This window comes from Aethalodelphis obliquidens, unplaced genomic scaffold, assembly GCF_003676395.1.
Source record: "Aethalodelphis obliquidens isolate GAN/ISIS:26980383/991018 unplaced genomic scaffold, ASM367639v1 scaffold4, whole genome shotgun sequence".
Lineage (NCBI taxonomy): Eukaryota > Metazoa > Chordata > Mammalia > Artiodactyla > Delphinidae > Aethalodelphis > Aethalodelphis obliquidens.
In genome coordinates this window covers 25379148-25397632 of record NW_020837948.1, presented here as the reverse complement: position 1 = coordinate 25397632, position 18485 = coordinate 25379148, and the positions used below count along the sequence as shown (strand labels likewise).

The 18485-nt window shown below is 40.7% G+C and overlaps 1 protein-coding gene across 6 annotated transcripts in view; it reads left to right on the top strand.

The window, feature by feature from the left end:
- The window catches only part of EPB41L4A (erythrocyte membrane protein band 4.1 like 4A), a 256154-nt gene that overhangs the window by 154418 nt on the left and 83251 nt on the right, over positions 1-18485 (top strand). For all 6 annotated transcript variants that reach the window (XM_027100046.1, XM_027100063.1, XM_027100039.1 and 3 more), the window contains exons 8-10: positions 668-755; positions 3248-3336; positions 3893-3956. In XM_027100046.1, the coding sequence (XP_026955847.1) occupies positions 668-755; positions 3248-3336; positions 3893-3956 (241 nt within the window). The remainder of the gene's footprint in view (positions 1-667; positions 756-3247; positions 3337-3892; positions 3957-18485) is intronic.

Below are 18485 nucleotides of genomic sequence, written 5' to 3'. Positions count from 1 at the left end.
AGAGAGAGAGAGAGAGAGAGAGAGAGAGAGAGAGAGAGAGAGAGTTCCAGTCATCCATGGAGATTCCTGGCAGATGCTTACCCTCTTTAGGAATGAATGCTATTTTCTGTATATTGTCACCAATGACGATTTTGGGAAGATTTTTATACTTTGTATTAAGAAAGTGTCAAGTACTTTTACAGTTTCTAAAGGACTACACATGTGCTCAGGAGATGCTGATGAGCCCCGGTTGGGTGGTGAGGGCCCATTCTCTTCTTCCCTCCAACACTGCTCTCCTTCGTTTCCCTCCCGGTGGAGAGCTGCCGGTACACAGAGATGTTTTACTGTCTGTAAAGGGTATGCTTTTTAATTTGAGTGCTTATATGCTCAGTAATCTCTTTGGGGGTTTCTGAAACTGAGACTTTTTAATATATGTGGGGCTACTGAGATCAGCTATAATGAGCAAAACTAGATTTGGTAAATGAAATTAACTTACAAGTATCACCTCAGAGTATTAAAATTTTGTCACCACGAAGGCAAGAGTCTTCTTGAAATACAAAGGCTTATGTTTGCATTAGCACAAAACATTATTTATTTTTCCAGCGAATATAGTGAAAATGGCTTCTGTTCCCTGTGAGCGTAGTAGCTATCAGTAAAGTAAGGCTCTTTGTTTTTATGCTGGGCGTAGGGGTCAGGCTCCTTCTGAAGCGGAGCTGAATTATTTGAGGACTGCTAAATCCCTGGAGATGTACGGTGTTGACCTCCATCCTGTCTATGTGAGTAACATTTAATTAACACAGAGTATTTTAAGCTGATGACATTTTCTTAAAAAGTCACTGGAACTCCCAAAGGAAAGGAGCAGTCCTGTTGTTTAGCGAGCAGATGATACTTCTTCATCTGATGTTTTTGAACACAAAGAATCTCGTGCGTGGATTAAAGCCTAATGAGTTTTGCATAAAGGTCTGTGATTATATTTCCGTGTGTAGAAAAACAATTAACTGGGCTTGAAAACACAACCTGGATAACAGCTCCAGAGGGCTTAGCTAAACATCAAAACAGTTTTAAATTGGTCTATAATTGATTATATTAGACAGAAAACAGGAGGATTTTCCAAAAAATAGACTTTATGGCTGAAAAACATTCATAAAATCACCTGCCTGCTAAAGTAGACTTTAGGCAACAGTATATGTGTAACTGTTGGTGGTTCTATGTTGGATATGCAGGTTCTGTCAATATTAGGGTTACTGCCTACTGTAGTTATTGCCACTGCATAAATAGGAGAATTTTTGCAGTTTTTCTTCAGTGGCTGATGAAAACTTACGGAATATGATCAGTGGGCACTTACACTGAATCTGTACTGAGTGTTCAGGATCCAGATCTTCAACTTTGAGCCACTTCTCTAAGGTTACCAACTGGTTATTGTACACCAGTGAGATTGGAATGTCATTGTCTTTGATTTTATGAGAGTTTAGTTACCAATTGACAAATCTGATTATTTGAGAAAATGGACCAGTTGTCTTATTCTTTACACGAAGTGAATTGCTAAAGATTATACGTAGATTGAATGTTTGTCATTTGGATTATGGAACTCAGTTGGGTTTTTTTTGGAACTCAATTTTTAAGAAACCCTGATAAGACTTACTGTAATGCAAACAGCTCATTGATGTATTCATTTTGTAATATGTCTTTTGCTCATCAGAGTTTGCTAAAACAAATCATCTCATATTATTTGTAAAGAATTAGAAGCATCCCTGGTTATACTGTTAATATGGCAATAAAAGTTACATATTTGGGAGAAGTAGTAGCTCCCTGATAAATTACAGTCTAATCTCATTAAACCATTAAATGCTCCATACTGCTGTCCTTTAAAAATACTTGTAAAACTTTGTGGAGTAATTATTATTTTTTTTCTTCTAGCCACATTAATCTTGTTAGGTTTTCAGTTTTTTAACAAATATATTTTATAGGAAATGTATAAAGAGAGAGTCTTCTGCGAAATGCCTCTGCATTTGTATGATGTTTATTCTAATTCAAAAATATTTTTTTTGTGGGAGGTGGAAATTTATGGCAAATGAACCGAATTCGTTAGAATCTTCCATACATTCCTTTAAAATCGAATTTTTAGAACTGAAAGTGGGCAACAGCTGATATTTTTTGAAAATATATTAGTTATCTTATGTTCCTTGGGAATTTGACTTTGCAGGCTGTTATTTGCCCTTAGGGTAGAAAAAAGATGGATACAAACACAATTCTCTGTGTGTTCTTGGTATCCACTCTGTGACCTTTTCATTTCAGAATCCCATTTTCTTTTTTTTTTTTTTTTTCGGTACGGGGGCCTCTCACTTTTTTGTCTCTCCCCTTTCGGGGGCACAGGCTCCAGACGCGTAGGCTCAGCGGCCATGGCTCACGGGCCCAGCCGCTCTGCGGCACGTGGGATCCTCCCGGCCCGGGGCATGAATCCGTGTCCCCTGAATCGGCAGGCGGACTCTCAACCACTGCGCCACCAGGGAAGCCCAGGATCCCACTTTCTTAATTGGGATTTGTTATTGCCCGGAAATGAAGGGTTTCCAGTCTTCACCTAGCAGAAGAAATCGTATTTTAAAATTTTTGAGCAGTCTTAAAGTAACAAATGGAAATAGGAAGCAGCATGCTGGAGACCTCAGAAAATCCATATGTATGTCTGCAGGTGGCTGCCTGAGGTTTCTGGGGAGGGCGGTGGTGAACCAGGACTCATGACTGTCCCGATCAGAGAGTAAGATCAAGACAAGTCCTTGGAAGGGGCCCTTGAGAGCAGCCAGTGGTGGTCAGTTCTTAGCTGCACAGGAGAATCACCTGGAGCATTGATGTGTTTCTGATACCTGGGCCCCTTCGTTACAGATTCTCATTTAACCAGTTTTGATGGTACCCAGGCATCAGCATTTAAGCTGCATGAGGAATTCCTGGTTAATGTGCAACCAGGGTTGAACACCACTGTAGAAGCAACACGGGGTGAATCAGTCAGTGGCTGGATTGGTAGGTAGTCCAGGTTCTCTTAATGAACTGAGGTGACCAGTTAGAAAGCACTAAGAAAAATTTTCTTAAAAACTTTGAAAAAAATGAGCAGCACATTAGCTACCATGATAGCTTAGCTAGCTTTCTAAGATGATGTCTTTCAAAAACCAGATCTAGTATTTATGCAACAGATTAAGTGTGTATGGCTAGTTACAGTTTGAGAAAGAGTTTTTACATGAACAAATTTATGGTTATAAACGTATGTTTGTTTTTGTAGGGAGAAAACAAATCTGAATATTTCTTAGGATTAACTCCGGTTGGTGTTGTTGTCTACAAGAATAAAAAACAAGTGGGGAAGTATTTCTGGTAAGTTTAACTTGAGGGCAGAGTTGGTATTAAAGTTGTACGCTGTATGTATTCGGCTTATGGGACTTGTATGTCATTGAAAGAGTTGGGGAAAGGCAAACAGGTACCCTTCCAGTGGTTGACAAGTAAATGAGTGAACTTGGGTATAAGTTTTCTTCCAATGCATATCGATGTATCTTTTCTCTGTAAATTTCAGGTATTTTGGTTCTGGACTCTCTTGTCCATGGAAGCTGTGTGTAGTAGGATTTCCTACCCATTCCAGGGTAGTCTGTGGGCCCAGGACTCCTCTGAGTTCTAACTCTAAATGGGGAAGGATCTGAGAGAGATAGGGGAGCCCATAGCACTCCACTGTGTCTGGGAAGGCAGCACCACCAGGGCCTGGGGACTCCAAGCTTGTCTGCATGTATTGGAGAAGCCCAGGAGAGTGAGAATGGAGTTTTGTTCAAGAAGGTGTCCAGAATGAAGGATGTACAGGGAACTCTCTACAATTCCAGTAGCAGTCTATAAACCAGTCTTTTTCTACTGAATACTTCCCACTATCTGTTTTGCTTTTCAGGCCTCGGATTACAAAGGTTCACTTCAAGGAGACACAGTTTGAACTCAGAGTACTGGGAAAAGATGTAAGTTTGTGTTTAGTGCTTAGCTTCCCTGAGACGGGAAGCCTTGTCTACTCATTGATAACTTAGAAGACACGGTGAAGTAAAACCGCCATGTTTTCTTCAGCTGCAGCCACATGGAAGGAGGTTAATTGACTCATGTGAACAATTTGTCAAGGAAGGGAAGGGGAAATGAGTAGGAATGAATGAGTTGGTAATGGAGAAATGTCACTTCAGTTTTAGCAAAGGAAAAAAAATAACCTTTCTAGGGCACAGGAGAGAATAGGATGTGATTATCACTATTAGTGTAATTCCATCTTTAATATGGTCTATGAAGGTAAGATTCATGTAATTAGAAGGGCGCAGCCTGCATGCGGGATAAAACGTGTCCTAATTTTGTCCCGAAGTCAATTGAACAACAACTTGTAGGGAGTCACACTTCTGTTCTTTCCCTAGTTGAGCGTGGTAGATAAACCATATGGGAAATTCTGGATGCTTTCAAGGGAGGCTGTAAGCCAAGGGTGCAGAAGTGCTGACGGTCACTCTGCAGGTTGGCAGTGACCTCCAGGACTGTTTGGGTAGCGGGTACAGTGTTTGTCAGAGCCTCAGGGTGCTCTCGTGCATTGACAGGTAGCTTTTAGGAAACTGGGCAAAAGAAGACAGGATGTGAAAGCTTCCTTTTAATCTCCCTGTGAAAATAATGCTCCCTTGAAGTGCTATTCCTATAATTCATGTTGGGATACGTGGATGAAAATACGACGTAGGAGAATTCATCCTTCTGTCTCCTTGATGCTAACTTTATGCTGAAATAAAACTTAAGTGAACAGTGTTGAATTGACTTTCTAATAAGATACTTGTAGAAAGAAGTAAACAAAATCTGCTGATGCAGCCACAAGCTGGGATACAGGAAGCAAAGTGGCTGCAACCACAGTTGGAACCTGGTATCTGGTTTAGTGCCCCACGTGTAGCAGGTGCTCAGTAAATACTTGCGGCCTGATCAGTGAACTGATGTACTGGGATGGTGGGCTGCCAAATCAGAAAACCTGATACTACTATTGGTTCTTCTTCTAGAAAAAATACAGTGATCCCTCCCAGAACTGTGTGATATGCTGCCAATTATTGATGAAACTAAAATTGAATTTTTGACATGAGTTTTAACTTGTAAGGAGGGGAAATTCCTAGTTTTTAAAGGAACGAATAGTCTAAAAAGATTGTAGTAGTTCTCAACAGTCTAGTCTGAAGAAAGTCCAGTTTTCTTCAACCTTAAAAGATGTGCTGATAAAAGACTGAATTAAAATTATCCAAAAGTATTGTAGAATAGCTCATTAGATAGTAGTGTTATACAGTTTTCTTCCTATCCTGCTGCTGGTTTCATGTGACTTGATAATGCAAGGAGTAAGGTCTGTTTAATACTTGGAAATAACATTTCAAGTTTTTAATAAGAATGTGATAATGGGAATTCCCTGGCAGTCTAGTGGTTAGGACTCCGCTCTCTCACTGCTGAGGGCCTGGGTTCAATCCCTGGTCAGGGAACTAAGATTAAGATCCCACAAGCTGCACAGCCAAAAAAAAAGAGAAAGTGATAATAAAATGATAAGGCTTTTCATGAAAACAAAATAAACAAAGGGATCACATCAATCTAAAAAGTTTTGGCACAGCAAGGGAAACTATTCACAAAACGAAAAGGTTTTCAGGAATTCTGAATAAGTCTAAAATTATTTGTAGACTAAAATTAGTTTAAGTCTAAAATTATTTTTAACTTAAAATTAAGTAGCCAAATTCCAACTCCTGTAGTCCAAAAGAAAATAATAATAATAATGTCATCATTGCCACTGTAAAACTTGTACATATTACATAAGATTCTCCTCCCAAAGAATTCATTATTTGTTGGGGGGTTGGTAAAAATGTATAAAGGGGGTCAAAATGTACAAACGTTCAGTGATAAAATAAGTTGTATATTTGAACATTTCTAAGAGAGTAGATCTTTAAAAGTTCTCATCACAAGAAAGAAAACTTTTCTGTAACTATATAAGGTGACAGAGCTTGACTTATTGTGGTGACCATTTTGCATTGTATACAAATATCAAATCATTATGTTGTATACCTGAAACTAATATAAGATTATATGTCAGGGGGCTTCCCTGGTGGCGCAGTGGTTGAGAATCTGCCTGCTGATGCAGGGGACGCGGGTTCAAGCCCTGGTCTGGGAGGATCCCACATGCCGCGGAGCAGCTGGGCCCGTGAGCCACAGCTGCTGAGCCTGCGCGTCTGGAGCCTGTGCTCCGCAAAAAGGCCGCGATAGTGAGAGGCCTGCGCACCGCGATGAAGAGTTGCCCCCGCTTGCCACAACTAGAGAAAGCCCTCGCACAGAAACGAAGACCCAACACAACAAAAATAAATTAATTTAAAAAAAAAAGAAAAAAGAAAAAGGTCACCTGTTCTCTCAATTAAAAAAAAAGATTATGTGTGTTATACCTCAATAAAAATATAAAAAAGAAAAAGAATTTTCATGGAAGCATTACTATTATTCAAAGTCATTTTTTCCATTTAGACCTAAGTTATTTTTGTGAAGGAGGGCCTTTGGTGAACTCTTTGTACATTATTATTACAGTGCCTTAAAATGTCTTCTACAACCTTGGGATAAATATTTGTTAAAGTTTCAGCTAACTCGAACTTTCAGCTTCTTACATTTCTTCATTATTAAGCGAAAACGATAACAAAATTGATGTCAGCATGTGATTTTTTTAAAAAATGGCAGTCTCCACAGGGTGGCCTGGTTTCCTACACACACAGCTCAGTCCCTTTGCTGTAGCATCTCTGAGAAGGCACGGATGTTTGTTTGTGTGCAGCCTGAGGCACTGTGTGCTCCTGGCAGTGGTCTCTAGTAAGGTGCCAAAGCAGGTCACATATAACTCAGGCTTGAATCAAAGGAATTTTAAAATTTATTTTATTTTATTCTTTAAATTTTTTAAAAAATTTATTTATTTAATTAATTTATTTTTGGCTGCATTGGGTCTTCGTTGCTGTGCGCAGGCTTTCTTTAGTTGTGGCGAGCGGGGGCTACTCTTTGTTGCGGTGCGCGGGCTTCTCATTGCCATGGCTTCTCTTGTTGTGGAGCACGGGCTCTTGCCACGCGGGCTCAGTAGTTGTGGCGCACAGCCTCAGTAGTTGTGGCGCACGGGCATAGTTGCTCCATGGCATGTGGGATCTTGCCGGTTCAGGGATCAAACCCGTGTCCCCGGCATTGGCAGGCGGATTCTTAACCACTGCACCACCAGGGAAGCCCTAAAATTTATTTTATTAAATCGCACACTAATTTAACCAAGGCACTCCATTTTCTGAGAATTCTGGCTTTGCAGACTCTTTCTTCTTTCTCCACCAGGGTATCTTTGCGAGGTGGTGATTTCCATAATGGTAGAATTAAGCTGATTATTATGGAGGCCTAACTGTAATCATAGATTAAATAAAAAAGGCCCCTGAAACCCATTACCTGGAACAATAATCACAGTCAGCTTGGAAAAGGATTGAAATCCTTATTCTACTGGTTTTCCAGTCGGCTGGTCCAGTCAGAGAGACTTAACTCTTTATGTTAGGAGCTGTTAGGGCCAAGTTCAGAGATTCATTTCCCAAAAGAACAGCAATGTCCTACAGATAAAAGATTTTCCTGGTGTCACACTATGCCACTAACACTGTCCAATTCCACTTTTTGATATTTACCATGTCCAACAAAACACATTGACATATCTTATTAGATAGTAATAATGTCTAACATCTGTTTATATATTGCTTTGTATCCACAGATAACAATCTCATCTTTTTTCTTTTCAGTATCCCCACCAATATTTTCTTTTTTTCTTTCTTTGATAAATTTATTATTTTTTTTATATTTTTGGCTGTGTTGGGTCTTCGTTGCTGCGCGCGGGCTTTCTCTAGTGGTGGTGAGTGGGGGCTACTCTTTGTTGTGGTGTGCGGACTTCTCATTGTGGTGGCTTCTCTTGTTGTGGAGCACGGGCTCTAGGCACGCGGGCCTCAGTAGTTGTGGCACGTGAGCTCAGCAGTTGTGGCACACGGGCTTAGTTGCTCCGCGGCATGTGGGATCTTCCCAGACCAGGCTCGAACCCGTGTCCCCTGCATTGGCAGGCGGATTCTTAACCACTGCACCACCAGGGAAGCCCCAGGAGCCCCATTTTTAACATGATGAATCTGAGGTGTCTGTTAGACTTCTGAGTGGGGACATTTAGTAAGTGGGCTCTGTGAGTCTGGAGTTCAGGACCAATGTCTTTGCAGAATATTCAAATTTGAGAATCATTGACATATCCCTGGATTCAAAGCTATGACACTGTATGAGGTCACTAGGAGAATGAGTGTAGACGAGAAGAGAAGAGGAAGAACCAGAAAAGGAGGCTGAGAAGGAACAATCAGGGAGGTAGAAGGAATCCTAAATTGTCCTCACCTTTGCCAAGTGAAATTCATGTATTAAGTAAGGTTCAAATGATGCTGACATGTCAAATTAGATAAGGACTGAGAATCAACCTTAGGAATGTAGGAGGTCACTGATAAGACCAGTTTCGGTGGATTGAAGAGTGAGTTTTAGCAACTCCACTCTTAGCTCTTTGTACCCTAGAGAATCACAAGGGACATGGATATTCCTTGCAACACTTACGTGAAAGTAAAAAAGAAATAAAATAACAGAGACGTTCATTCATAGGAGAATGGACACCTAAATTCATGCATGTTAAGAAAAACAAAAGAGGTAATAGGAGGAATGGAATTGGAGATGGTGAGTGTGGACAGCTCTTCTGAGGAGTTTTGACACAAAGAGGAACAAATAGGGAGATACGTGACGGGGGAAGTGGGGCAAGAGGAGGTGTGTGTTGTTTTGTTTTGTAAGTTGGAAGAAATAATAGCACATTTATATCCTGATGAGAATGATCCAATACATGGTGAAAACTTGATGTAGGAGAGAGAAATGCTGGAATGGTACTTGCTGAGTAGAGGATAGGAGATGCCAGCTGTTATATAAATGGAGGCATATACATGGTTTTAGAGAGCAGCCAGGGCAGTTCATCTCTGGTTTGCAGGCAGGAAGAAGGAGTGTGGGAATGTAGATTGGGGAAGGTGGTTGTTCTCTTATGACCATTCTGCTTTTATTTTTTTCTATTTATTTATTTAATTTATTTTATTTATTTATTTATTTATTTATTTATTTATTTGCGTTATGCGGGCCTCTCACTGTTGTGGCCTCTCCCGTTGCGGAGCACAGGCTCCGGACGCGCAGGCTCAGCGCCCATGGCTCCTGGGCCTAGCAGCTCCATGGCATGTGGGATCTTCCTGGACCGGGGCACGAACCCGGTTCCCTGCATCGGCAGACGGACTCTCAACCACTGTGCCACCAGGGAAGCCCTCTCCTTTTATTTTGAGGGAACTAGGTAGCACGCTCTGCAGTTGAGATTGAGATTGGGGAGGATGTGTTGGGGTCTGAAGGAAGAGGAAGCTATTAAATAGTAATTTGGGAGAGAAAATGGACATGGGACGTGTGGTTTGATGATGTACTATGATAGTTTCATGGTGTGAAGTGTCATAATTTCAAGTGAGCCCACTCATGGTATGCTTTTCTCCAGCCACATTCAGTGGCACTGGGGCAGGCGTGGAGCAAGTGGGGAGTTGGTTTTGTTAAGAAAGCAATAAGAAAGAGAAGGGCAAGGGAACCCAGTGGGGCAGGGGAGTGATTATATTGATTTGCCATGGAGTTGAAACTGGATAAGGAGGTGACTGAGGACACTGAAAGAGAGGTCAAGTCTGTGGGTGGAGGTCCTGGTTTAGTTGAAAGATTGTTGGGGGTAGAGTATTGGAGGGAGTTAGCTGGAGAGGGAGGTGGTGATCAGAAAGTTGGGTGCTAGGCATTGAGATTAGGGAAGAGCTTCAGTTATTGTAAAGGGAAAGTCCTAGGGCAGTGTTTCTCCTGGGGGCAATGGCCTCTCATCCCCTGCTCCCCAGCCCTGGGGATGTTTGGCAACATCTAGAGACATTGTTGGTTGTCACAGCGCTGGATTGGGCAGGGATGGTGCTGGCTTCTAGAGGGTAGAGTTTGGCTGTGCCGCTAAACTTTCCCAGAGTGCTGGGTGTTGGTACAGGAAGGCCCTCCTCCCCCAATAATTGTCAGTAGTGCTGAAGCTGCTCTGGAGTTAGGAGCATGGGGGTGAAGGGTGGACAGAGGGGGCAAGACAACCTTGTTGGAGAAGAGAAGTTCAGGGAACTGAGATGTCTGGGAGTGGGAGGGATCTTTTTTTTATATATTAAAATTTCCAGTAGTTAATGCAAGAGTAGTATTGGAGAGACTGACAGAGACTGTAGTAGTATCAGGCTGTGAGGGAGATGACTTAAGGGCGACAGCCACCATAGAGATCACAGGTGATATATATTATCTGATGAGATTCAAACCTGGGAGTTCTATGGGGAGGGAGAGAGAATGGTCTGCAAGTGGCAATGGGGAGCAAGGAGGATCCTCCCCCACTTGCAGGCCCAGTGATATGAGAAGCATGGGGGCAGAAGGCACAGCACCGCATCAGCGCTGCGGTGCACACTGTCCTCAGGGGAGAGCCTGGGTTGACCAGCTCAAGAGGGTGAAGGCAGCACCCTCTCTGTTTAAGAGAACAGATTGGAGCTGGGGGATTTTGCTGTTGTTGGTAGGCTATGAATTCCAGAGGGCACCAAGGAAGTGTTTCAGGATGTGGGTAGCAGTGAAGCAGGGGGGATAGACAAGGGGATATGCTGAGCATTATTTGGGGGTGACTGACATAAACAGATATAGGAGACATAGTGAGACGGGGTCCAGTGGGTTCAAGGCAGATGAAAGCGAAGAGGCTGTGAAATTCGAAAGGGAGTGAGGGTTGGTTTTCCACGTCTGCTGTCCACCCTAGTGATGAGGGTAGAAGGCCGGAGGGAAGTGAGATGGTCCCAGTGCACTAGTGCAGTCCTACCTTTCTTGGGAGAGGATTTCTCTGATCTGTGTGCGTGTGCTGGGTCTTGATGCTGACTGATGGACTGGAGGACTGCTGGAGGGGACTGGGTGGTACATCAAGCCTAGGGCCTCACCCACTGTGATCAGATTTACCTTTCAGAAAGAGTACTCTGGCTGCAGGGTGAACGTGGAGGTGAGAACAGAGACAGACAAGTTAAGAGACTGAAGACTGATCAAGGGGAGATGACGAGGGGGTAGCCACCACAAGGAAGGAGGCAAGTGGACAGATTTGAGGGGCATTTAGGAGGTAACATTGCTTCTGATTGGTAGCAGATTGAATTTTTTTGTGCAAAGTAGGGAGGAATTCAGAATCATACCTGAATTTCTTGGTTTCATTAACAGGGAAAGAATGCAGTCCCCAGAGTAGGCCTGGAAGTTGGCATGTACTAAGCACATTTGTTGAATAAGTGGAAAAAAAAAAAAATGCTGTGATTACATTTACGTGTGATGCATCATGGAACTAACGTCAGCCAAACCTACCCGTGACAGGATGTAGAACCAAAAGGTTTCTGGCAGCTCTGGCCACGAGTAATTAGATGCACTTGGCCGAACTCTCAGCCTGCATTGAGAAGAGGAAGTCACGGTGGCCAGGAGTTATCACTGTTTGTCAACAAGCCCAAGAGGTCTTGCTTACGTAAGCTAGGGGTTCCTTTCATGTTTTTAATAGAACTACAGATTTTTTTTTTTTTTTTTTTTTTTTTGAGATACACGGGCCTCTCACTGTTGTGGCCTCTCCCGTTGCGGAGCATAGGCTCCGGACTCGCAGGCTCAGTGGCCATGGCTCACGGGCCCAGCTGCTCCGCGGTATGTGGGATCCTCCCAGACCGGGGCACGAACCTGTGTCCCCTGCATCGGCAGGCGAACTCTCAACCACTGCGCCACCAGGGAAGCCCAATAAAAACAGATTTGTAAAATTTGTTTTTATTTGAAAATAATTCCAAATTTACCAAAAGTTGCAAAGATTTAAAATATTACAAACAACAAGTTCCCCTCATGTTACTCACGTTCACTTGTTAACATTTTACTCCATTTCCTTTTTTAGTTATCTCTCTCCACACACACACACTTCCTTCTGAACAATTTAACAGTAAGTTTCACGTGTCATGTGTCTCTAAATACTTCAGTGTGTGTTTCCTAAGAATAGAGATGTTCTCTAATGTGACCATAGACCACAGTACAGTTATCAACTTAATTTATGTTGGTAGAATACTTCTTTTATTTTTTCAATTTTTGAATTTTATTGTATTTATTTTTTTATACAGCAGGTTCTTATTAGTTATCCATTTAATACATATTAGTGTATATATGTCAATCCCAGTCTCCCAATTCATCACACCACCACCCCTCCCCCACCACTTTCCCCCCTTAGTGTCTGTATGTTTGTTCTCTACATCTGTGTCTCTATTTCTGCCCTGCAGACCGGTTCATCTGGACCATTTTTCTGGGTTTCACGTGTATGCACTAATATACAATATTTGTTTTTCTCTTTCTGACTTCACTCTGTATGACAGTCTCTAGATCCACCCACGTCTCTACAAATGACCCAATTTCATTCCTTTTTATGGCTGAGTAATATTCCATTGTATATATGTACCACAACTTCTTTATCCATTCATCTGTCGATGGACATTTAGGTTGCTTCCATGACCTGGCTATTGTAAATACTGCTGCAATGAACATTGGGTACATGTGTCTTTTTATTTTTTTTATTTTTTGCGGTACGCGGGCCTCTCACTGTTGTGGCCTCTCCCATTGCGGAGCATAGGCTCTGGACGCGCAGGCTCAGCGGCCATGGCTCATGGGCCTAGCCGCTCCATGGCATGTGGGATCTTCCCGGACCAGGGCACGAACCCATGTCCCCTGCATCAGCAGGCGGACTCTCAACCACTGCGCCACCAGGGAAGCCTGCATGTGTCTTTTTGAATTATGGTTGTCTCTGGGTATATGCCCAGTAGTGGGATTGCTGGATGATATGGTAATTCTATTTTTAGTTTTCTAAGGAACCTCCATACTGTTCTCCATAGTGGATGTATCAATTTACATTCCCACCAACAGTGCAAGAGGGTTCCCTTTTCTCCACACCCTCTCCTGCATTTGTTGTTTGTAGATTTTCTGACGATGCCCATTCTAACTGCTGTGAGGTGATACCTCACTGTAGTTTTGATTTGCATTTCTCTAATAATTAGTGATGTTGAGCAGCTTTTCATGTACTTCTGGGCCATCTGTATGTCTTCTTTGGAGAAATGTCTATTTAGGTCTTCTGCCCATTTTTGGATTGGGTTGTTGGTTTCTTGAATATTGAGCTGCATGAGCTGCTTATGTATTTTGGAGATTAGTCCTTTGTCCGTTGATTTGTTTGCAAATATCTTCTCCCTTTCTGAGGGTTATCTTTTCATCTTGTTTATGGTTTCCTTTGCTGTGCAAAAGCTTTGAAGTTTCATTAGGTTCCCATTTATTTATTTTTGTTTTTATTTCCATTACTCTAGGAGGTGTATCAAAAAAGATCTTGCTGTGATTTATGTCAAAGAATGTTCTTCCTATGTTTTACTCTAAGAGTTCTATAGTGTCCAGTCTTACATTTAGGTCTCTAATCCGTTTTGAGTTTATTTTTGTATATGGTGTTAGGGACTGTTCTAATTTCATTCTTTTACATGTAGCTGTCCAGTTTTCCCAGCACCACTTATTGAAGGGGCTGTCTTTTCTACATTGTATATCCTTGCCTCCTTTGTCATAGATTAGTTGACCATAGGTGCGTGCGTTTATCTCTGGGCTTTCTATCCTGTTCCATTCATCTATGTTTCTGTTTTTGTGCCAGTACCATATTGTCTTGATTACTGTAGCTTTGTAGTGTAGTCTGAAGTCAGGGAGTCTGATTCCTCCAGCTCTGTTTTTTTCCCTCAAGACTGCTTTGGCTATTCGGGGTCTTTTGTGTCTCCATAAAAATTTTAAGATTTTTTGTTCTAGTTCTGTAAAAAATGCCATTGGTAATTTGATAGGGATTGCATTGAATCTGTAGATTGCTTTGGGTAGTATAGTCATTTTCACAATATTGAGTCTTCCAATCCAAGAACATGGTATATCTCTCCATCTGTTGGTTATCATCTTTAATTAATTCTTTCATCAGTGTCTTATAGTTTTCTGCATACAAGTCTTTTGTCTCCCTAGGTAGGTTTATTCCTAGGTATTTTATTCTTTTTGTTGCAGTGGTAAATGGGAGTGTTTCCTTAATTTCTCTTTCAGATTTTTCATCATTAGTGTATAGGAATGCAAGAGATTTCTGTGGATTAATTTTGTATCCTGCAACTTTACCAAATTCATTTATTAGCTGTAGTAGTTTTCTGGTGGCATCTTCAGGATACTTTATGTATAGTATCATGTCATCTGCAGACAGTTTTACTTCTTCTTTTCCAATTTGGATTCCTTTTATTTCTTTTTCTTCTCTGATTGCTGTGGCTAGGACTTCCAAAACTATGTTGAATAATACTGGCAAGAGTGTATATCCTTGTCTCGTTCCTAATCTTAGAGGAAATGCTTTCAGTTTTTCACCATTGAGAATGATGTTTGCTGTGTGTTTGTCGTATATGGCCTTTATTATGTTGAGGTAGGTTCCCTCTATGCCCACTTTCTGGAGCGTTTTATCATAAAGCGGTGTTGAGTTTTGTCCAAAGCTTTTTCTGCATCTATTGAGATGATCATATGGTTTTTATCCTTCAGTTTGTTATTATGGTGTATCACATTGATTTGCGTATATTGAAGAATCCTTGCATCCCTGAGATAAATCCCACTTGATCATGGTGTATGATCCTTTTAATGTGTTGTTGGATTCTGTTTGCTAGTATTTTGTTGAGGATTTTTGCATCTATATTCATCAGTGATATTGATCTCTAATTTTCTTTTTTTGTAGTATCTTTGTCTGGTTTTGGTATAAGGGTGATGGTGGCCTCATAGAATGAGTTTGGGAGTGTTCCTTCCTCTGCAGTTATTTGGAAGAATTTGAGAAGGATGAGTGTTAGCTCTTCTCTAAATGTTTGATAGAATTCACCTGTGAAGCAATGTGGTCCTGGACTTTTGTTTGTTGGAAGATTTTTAATCATAGTTTCAATTTCATTACTTGTGATTTGTCTGTTCATATTTTCTACTTCTTTTCTGGTTCAGTCTTGGAAGGTTATACCTTTCTAAAAATTTGTCCATTTCTTCCAGGCTGTCCATTTTATTGGCATAGAGTTGCTTATACTAGCCTCTTAGGATGCTATGTATTTCTGCGGTGTCTGTTGTAACTTCTCCTTTTTCATTTCTAATTTTACTGATTTGAGTCCTCTCCCTCGTTTTCTTGATGAGTCTGGCTAATGGTTTATCAATTTTGTTCATCTTCTCAAAGAACCAGCTTTTAGTTTTATTGATCTTTGCTATGGTTTTCTTTGTTTCTATTTCATTTATTTCTGCTCTTTATGATTTCTTTCCTTCTGCTAATTTTCGGTTTTGTTTGTTCTTCTTTCTCTAATTCCTTTAGGTGTAAGTTTAGATTGTTTATTTGAGATTTTTCTTGTTTCTTGAGGTAGGCTTGTATAGCTATAAACTTCCCTCTTAGCACTGCTTTTGCTGCATCCCATAGGTTTTGGATCATCATGTTTTCATTGTCATTTGTGTCTAGGTATTTTTTGATTTCCTCTTTGATTTCTTCAGTGATCTCTTGGTTATTTAGTAATGTATTGTTTAGCCTCCATGTGTTTGTGTTTTTTACATTTTTTTCCCTGTAATTCATTTCTAATCTCATAGCGTTGTGGTCAGAAAAGATGCTTGATATGATTTCAGTTTTCTTAAATTTACTGAGGCTTGATTTGTGAACCAAGATGTGATGTATCCTGGAGAATGTTTCGTGCGCCCTTGAGAAGAAAGTGTAATCTGCTGTTTTTGGATGGAATGTCCTATAAATATCAATTAAGCCTATCTGGTCTTTTGTGTCATTTAAAGCTTCTGTTTCCTTATTTATTTTATTTTGGATGATCTGTCCATTGCTGTAAGTGAGGTGTTAAATTCCCCCAGTATTATTGTATTACTGTCGATTTCCTCTTTTATAGCTGTTAGCAGTTGCCTTATGTATTGAGATGATCCTATGTTGGATGCATATATATTTATAATTGTTATGTCTTCTTCTTGGATTGATCCCTTGATCATTATGTAGTGTCCTTGTCTCTTGTCATATTCTTTATTTTAAAGTCTATTTTATCTGATATGAGTATTGCTACTCCAGCTTTCTTTTGATTTCCATTGGCATGGAATATCTTTTTCCATTCCCTCACTGTCAGTCTGTGTGTGTCCCTAGGTCTGAAGTGAGTCTCTTGTAGGCAGCATATATATGGGTCTTGTTTTTGTATCCATTCAGCAAATTTGTGTCTTTTGGTTGGAGCATTTAATCTATTTACGTTTAAGTTAATTATCGATATGTATGTTCCTATGACCATTTTCTTAATTGTTTTGGGTTTGTTTTTGTAGGTCCTTTTCTTCAATTGTGTTTCCCACTTAGAGAAGTTCCTTTAGCATTTGTTGTAGAGCTCGTTTGGTGGTGCTGAATTCTCTTAGCTTTTGCTTGTCAGTAAAACTTTTGATTTCTCCATTGAATCTGAGTGAGATCCTTGCCAGGCAGAGTAATCTTGGTTGTAGATTCTTCCCTTTCATCCCTTTAAGTATATCATGCCACTCCCTTTGGCTTGTAGAGTTTCTGCTGAGAAATCAGCTGTTAACCTTATGGGAATTCTCTTGTATGTTATTTGTCGTTTTTCCCTTGCTGCTTTCAGTACTTTCTCTTTGTCTTTAATTTTTGCCAGTTTGATTAGTATGTGTCTCGGCGTGTTTCTCCTTGGGTTTATCCTGTATGAAACTCTCTGTGCTTCCTGGTATTGGTTGGCTGTTTCTTTTCCCATGTTAGGGAAGTTTTCAACTATAATGTCTTCAAATATTTTTTTGGGTCCTTTCTGTCTCTCTTCTCCTTCTGGAACCCCTATAATGCAAATGTTGTTGCGTCTAATGTTATTCCAGAGGTTTCTTAGGCTGTCTTCATTTCTTTTCATTTTTTTTTCTTTATTTTGTTCCACAGCAGTGAATTCCACCATTCTGTCTTCCAGGTCACTTATCTGTTCTTCTCCCTCAGTTATTCTGCTATTGATTCCTTGTAGTGTAGTTTTCATTTCATTTATTGTATTGTTCATCTGTTTGTTTGTTCTTTAATTCTTCTAGGTCTTTGTTAAACATTTCTTGCATCTTCTTGATCTTTGCCTCCATTCTTTTTCTGAGGTCCTGGATCATCTTCACTCTCATTTTTCTGAATTCTTTTTCTGGAAGGTTGCCTATCTCCACTTCATTTGGTTGTTTTTCTGGAGTTTTATGTTGTTCCTTCATCTGGTACATAGCCCTCTGCATTTTCATCTTGTCTGTTTTTCTGTGAATGTGTTTTTTGTTCCATAGGCTGTGGGATTGTAGTTCTTCTTGCTTCTGTTGTCTGCCCTCTCGGTAGAATACTTGTATCATCTACTTCCTATATTCCAATTTTGTTGGCTGACCTAATAAAGTTTTTTATAGTATTTTCCTGCTCCAATGTAGAATCAACTTAGCTTCCTTTAATCTGGAACATTTTAGTAGCATTTTTGTTTTTTATGACTTTGAGATTTTTGAAGACTACAGTTCTACTCCACTTTTTGAAAATACAGTTGACCCTAGAACAAGGAGTTTGAGCTGCGTGGGTCCACCTGTAGGTAGATTTTTTCCACTGGATTGGTAGTCCAGTTACTTCCTGATCTCTGGTTAGTTGAACATGCTGAGGCAGAGCCTTGGATCCAGAGGGTCGCCTGTAAAGTTATACCAGATTTTTGACCGTGTGGGGATTGGTGCTCCTAACCCCCTGTTGCTCAAGGGTCAACTGTGGAAAGCTGCTCAGTTCATATTTGTCTGTTTCACTGTGATTGAATGATGTTCTGCATTCTCCGCTGGAAAGCAGCACAGGTGAAGTTGTGTGTCTCCCAGGGTGTCACATCTGGAGGTGCATGGTAACCACTGCCAGCCTCCTATCGGTTATGTTAAGTGTGATCACCCAGTCGTGGTTGTCCCAATTTTCCACTTGATAATTACTGGGTTTTTATTTTTCTCCTTTGCAACTAATAAACAATCTGTGGAGAGATAATATAATTCAGTGCAAATGCCCTGCTCTTCAATATTTACCTTAGGTCTAGCATCCATTGAGGACTCTTGCTTGATTTGATCTTTTACTATGATGCTTGCAAAATGCTGATATTCTAGCTGTCCTGCTGCCTCCACATGTATCAGTCAGCCCTTGGCACTCCGCTGTAGGTGAGAGCCTCACCTTCTCTCCTTTTTATTTGTTATTGGCATGGACTGACTCCTATTTTTTCACTGGTTTGTAATACACTACTGTAGCTAACTATTCTGTTATTGAAGTTGTCCTAGATTTGGCCAGTGGGAGCCCTTTGGGACTCCTGTGCCCTTTTGACCTGCCCTTACCATTGTTTTGGTCACTTTCT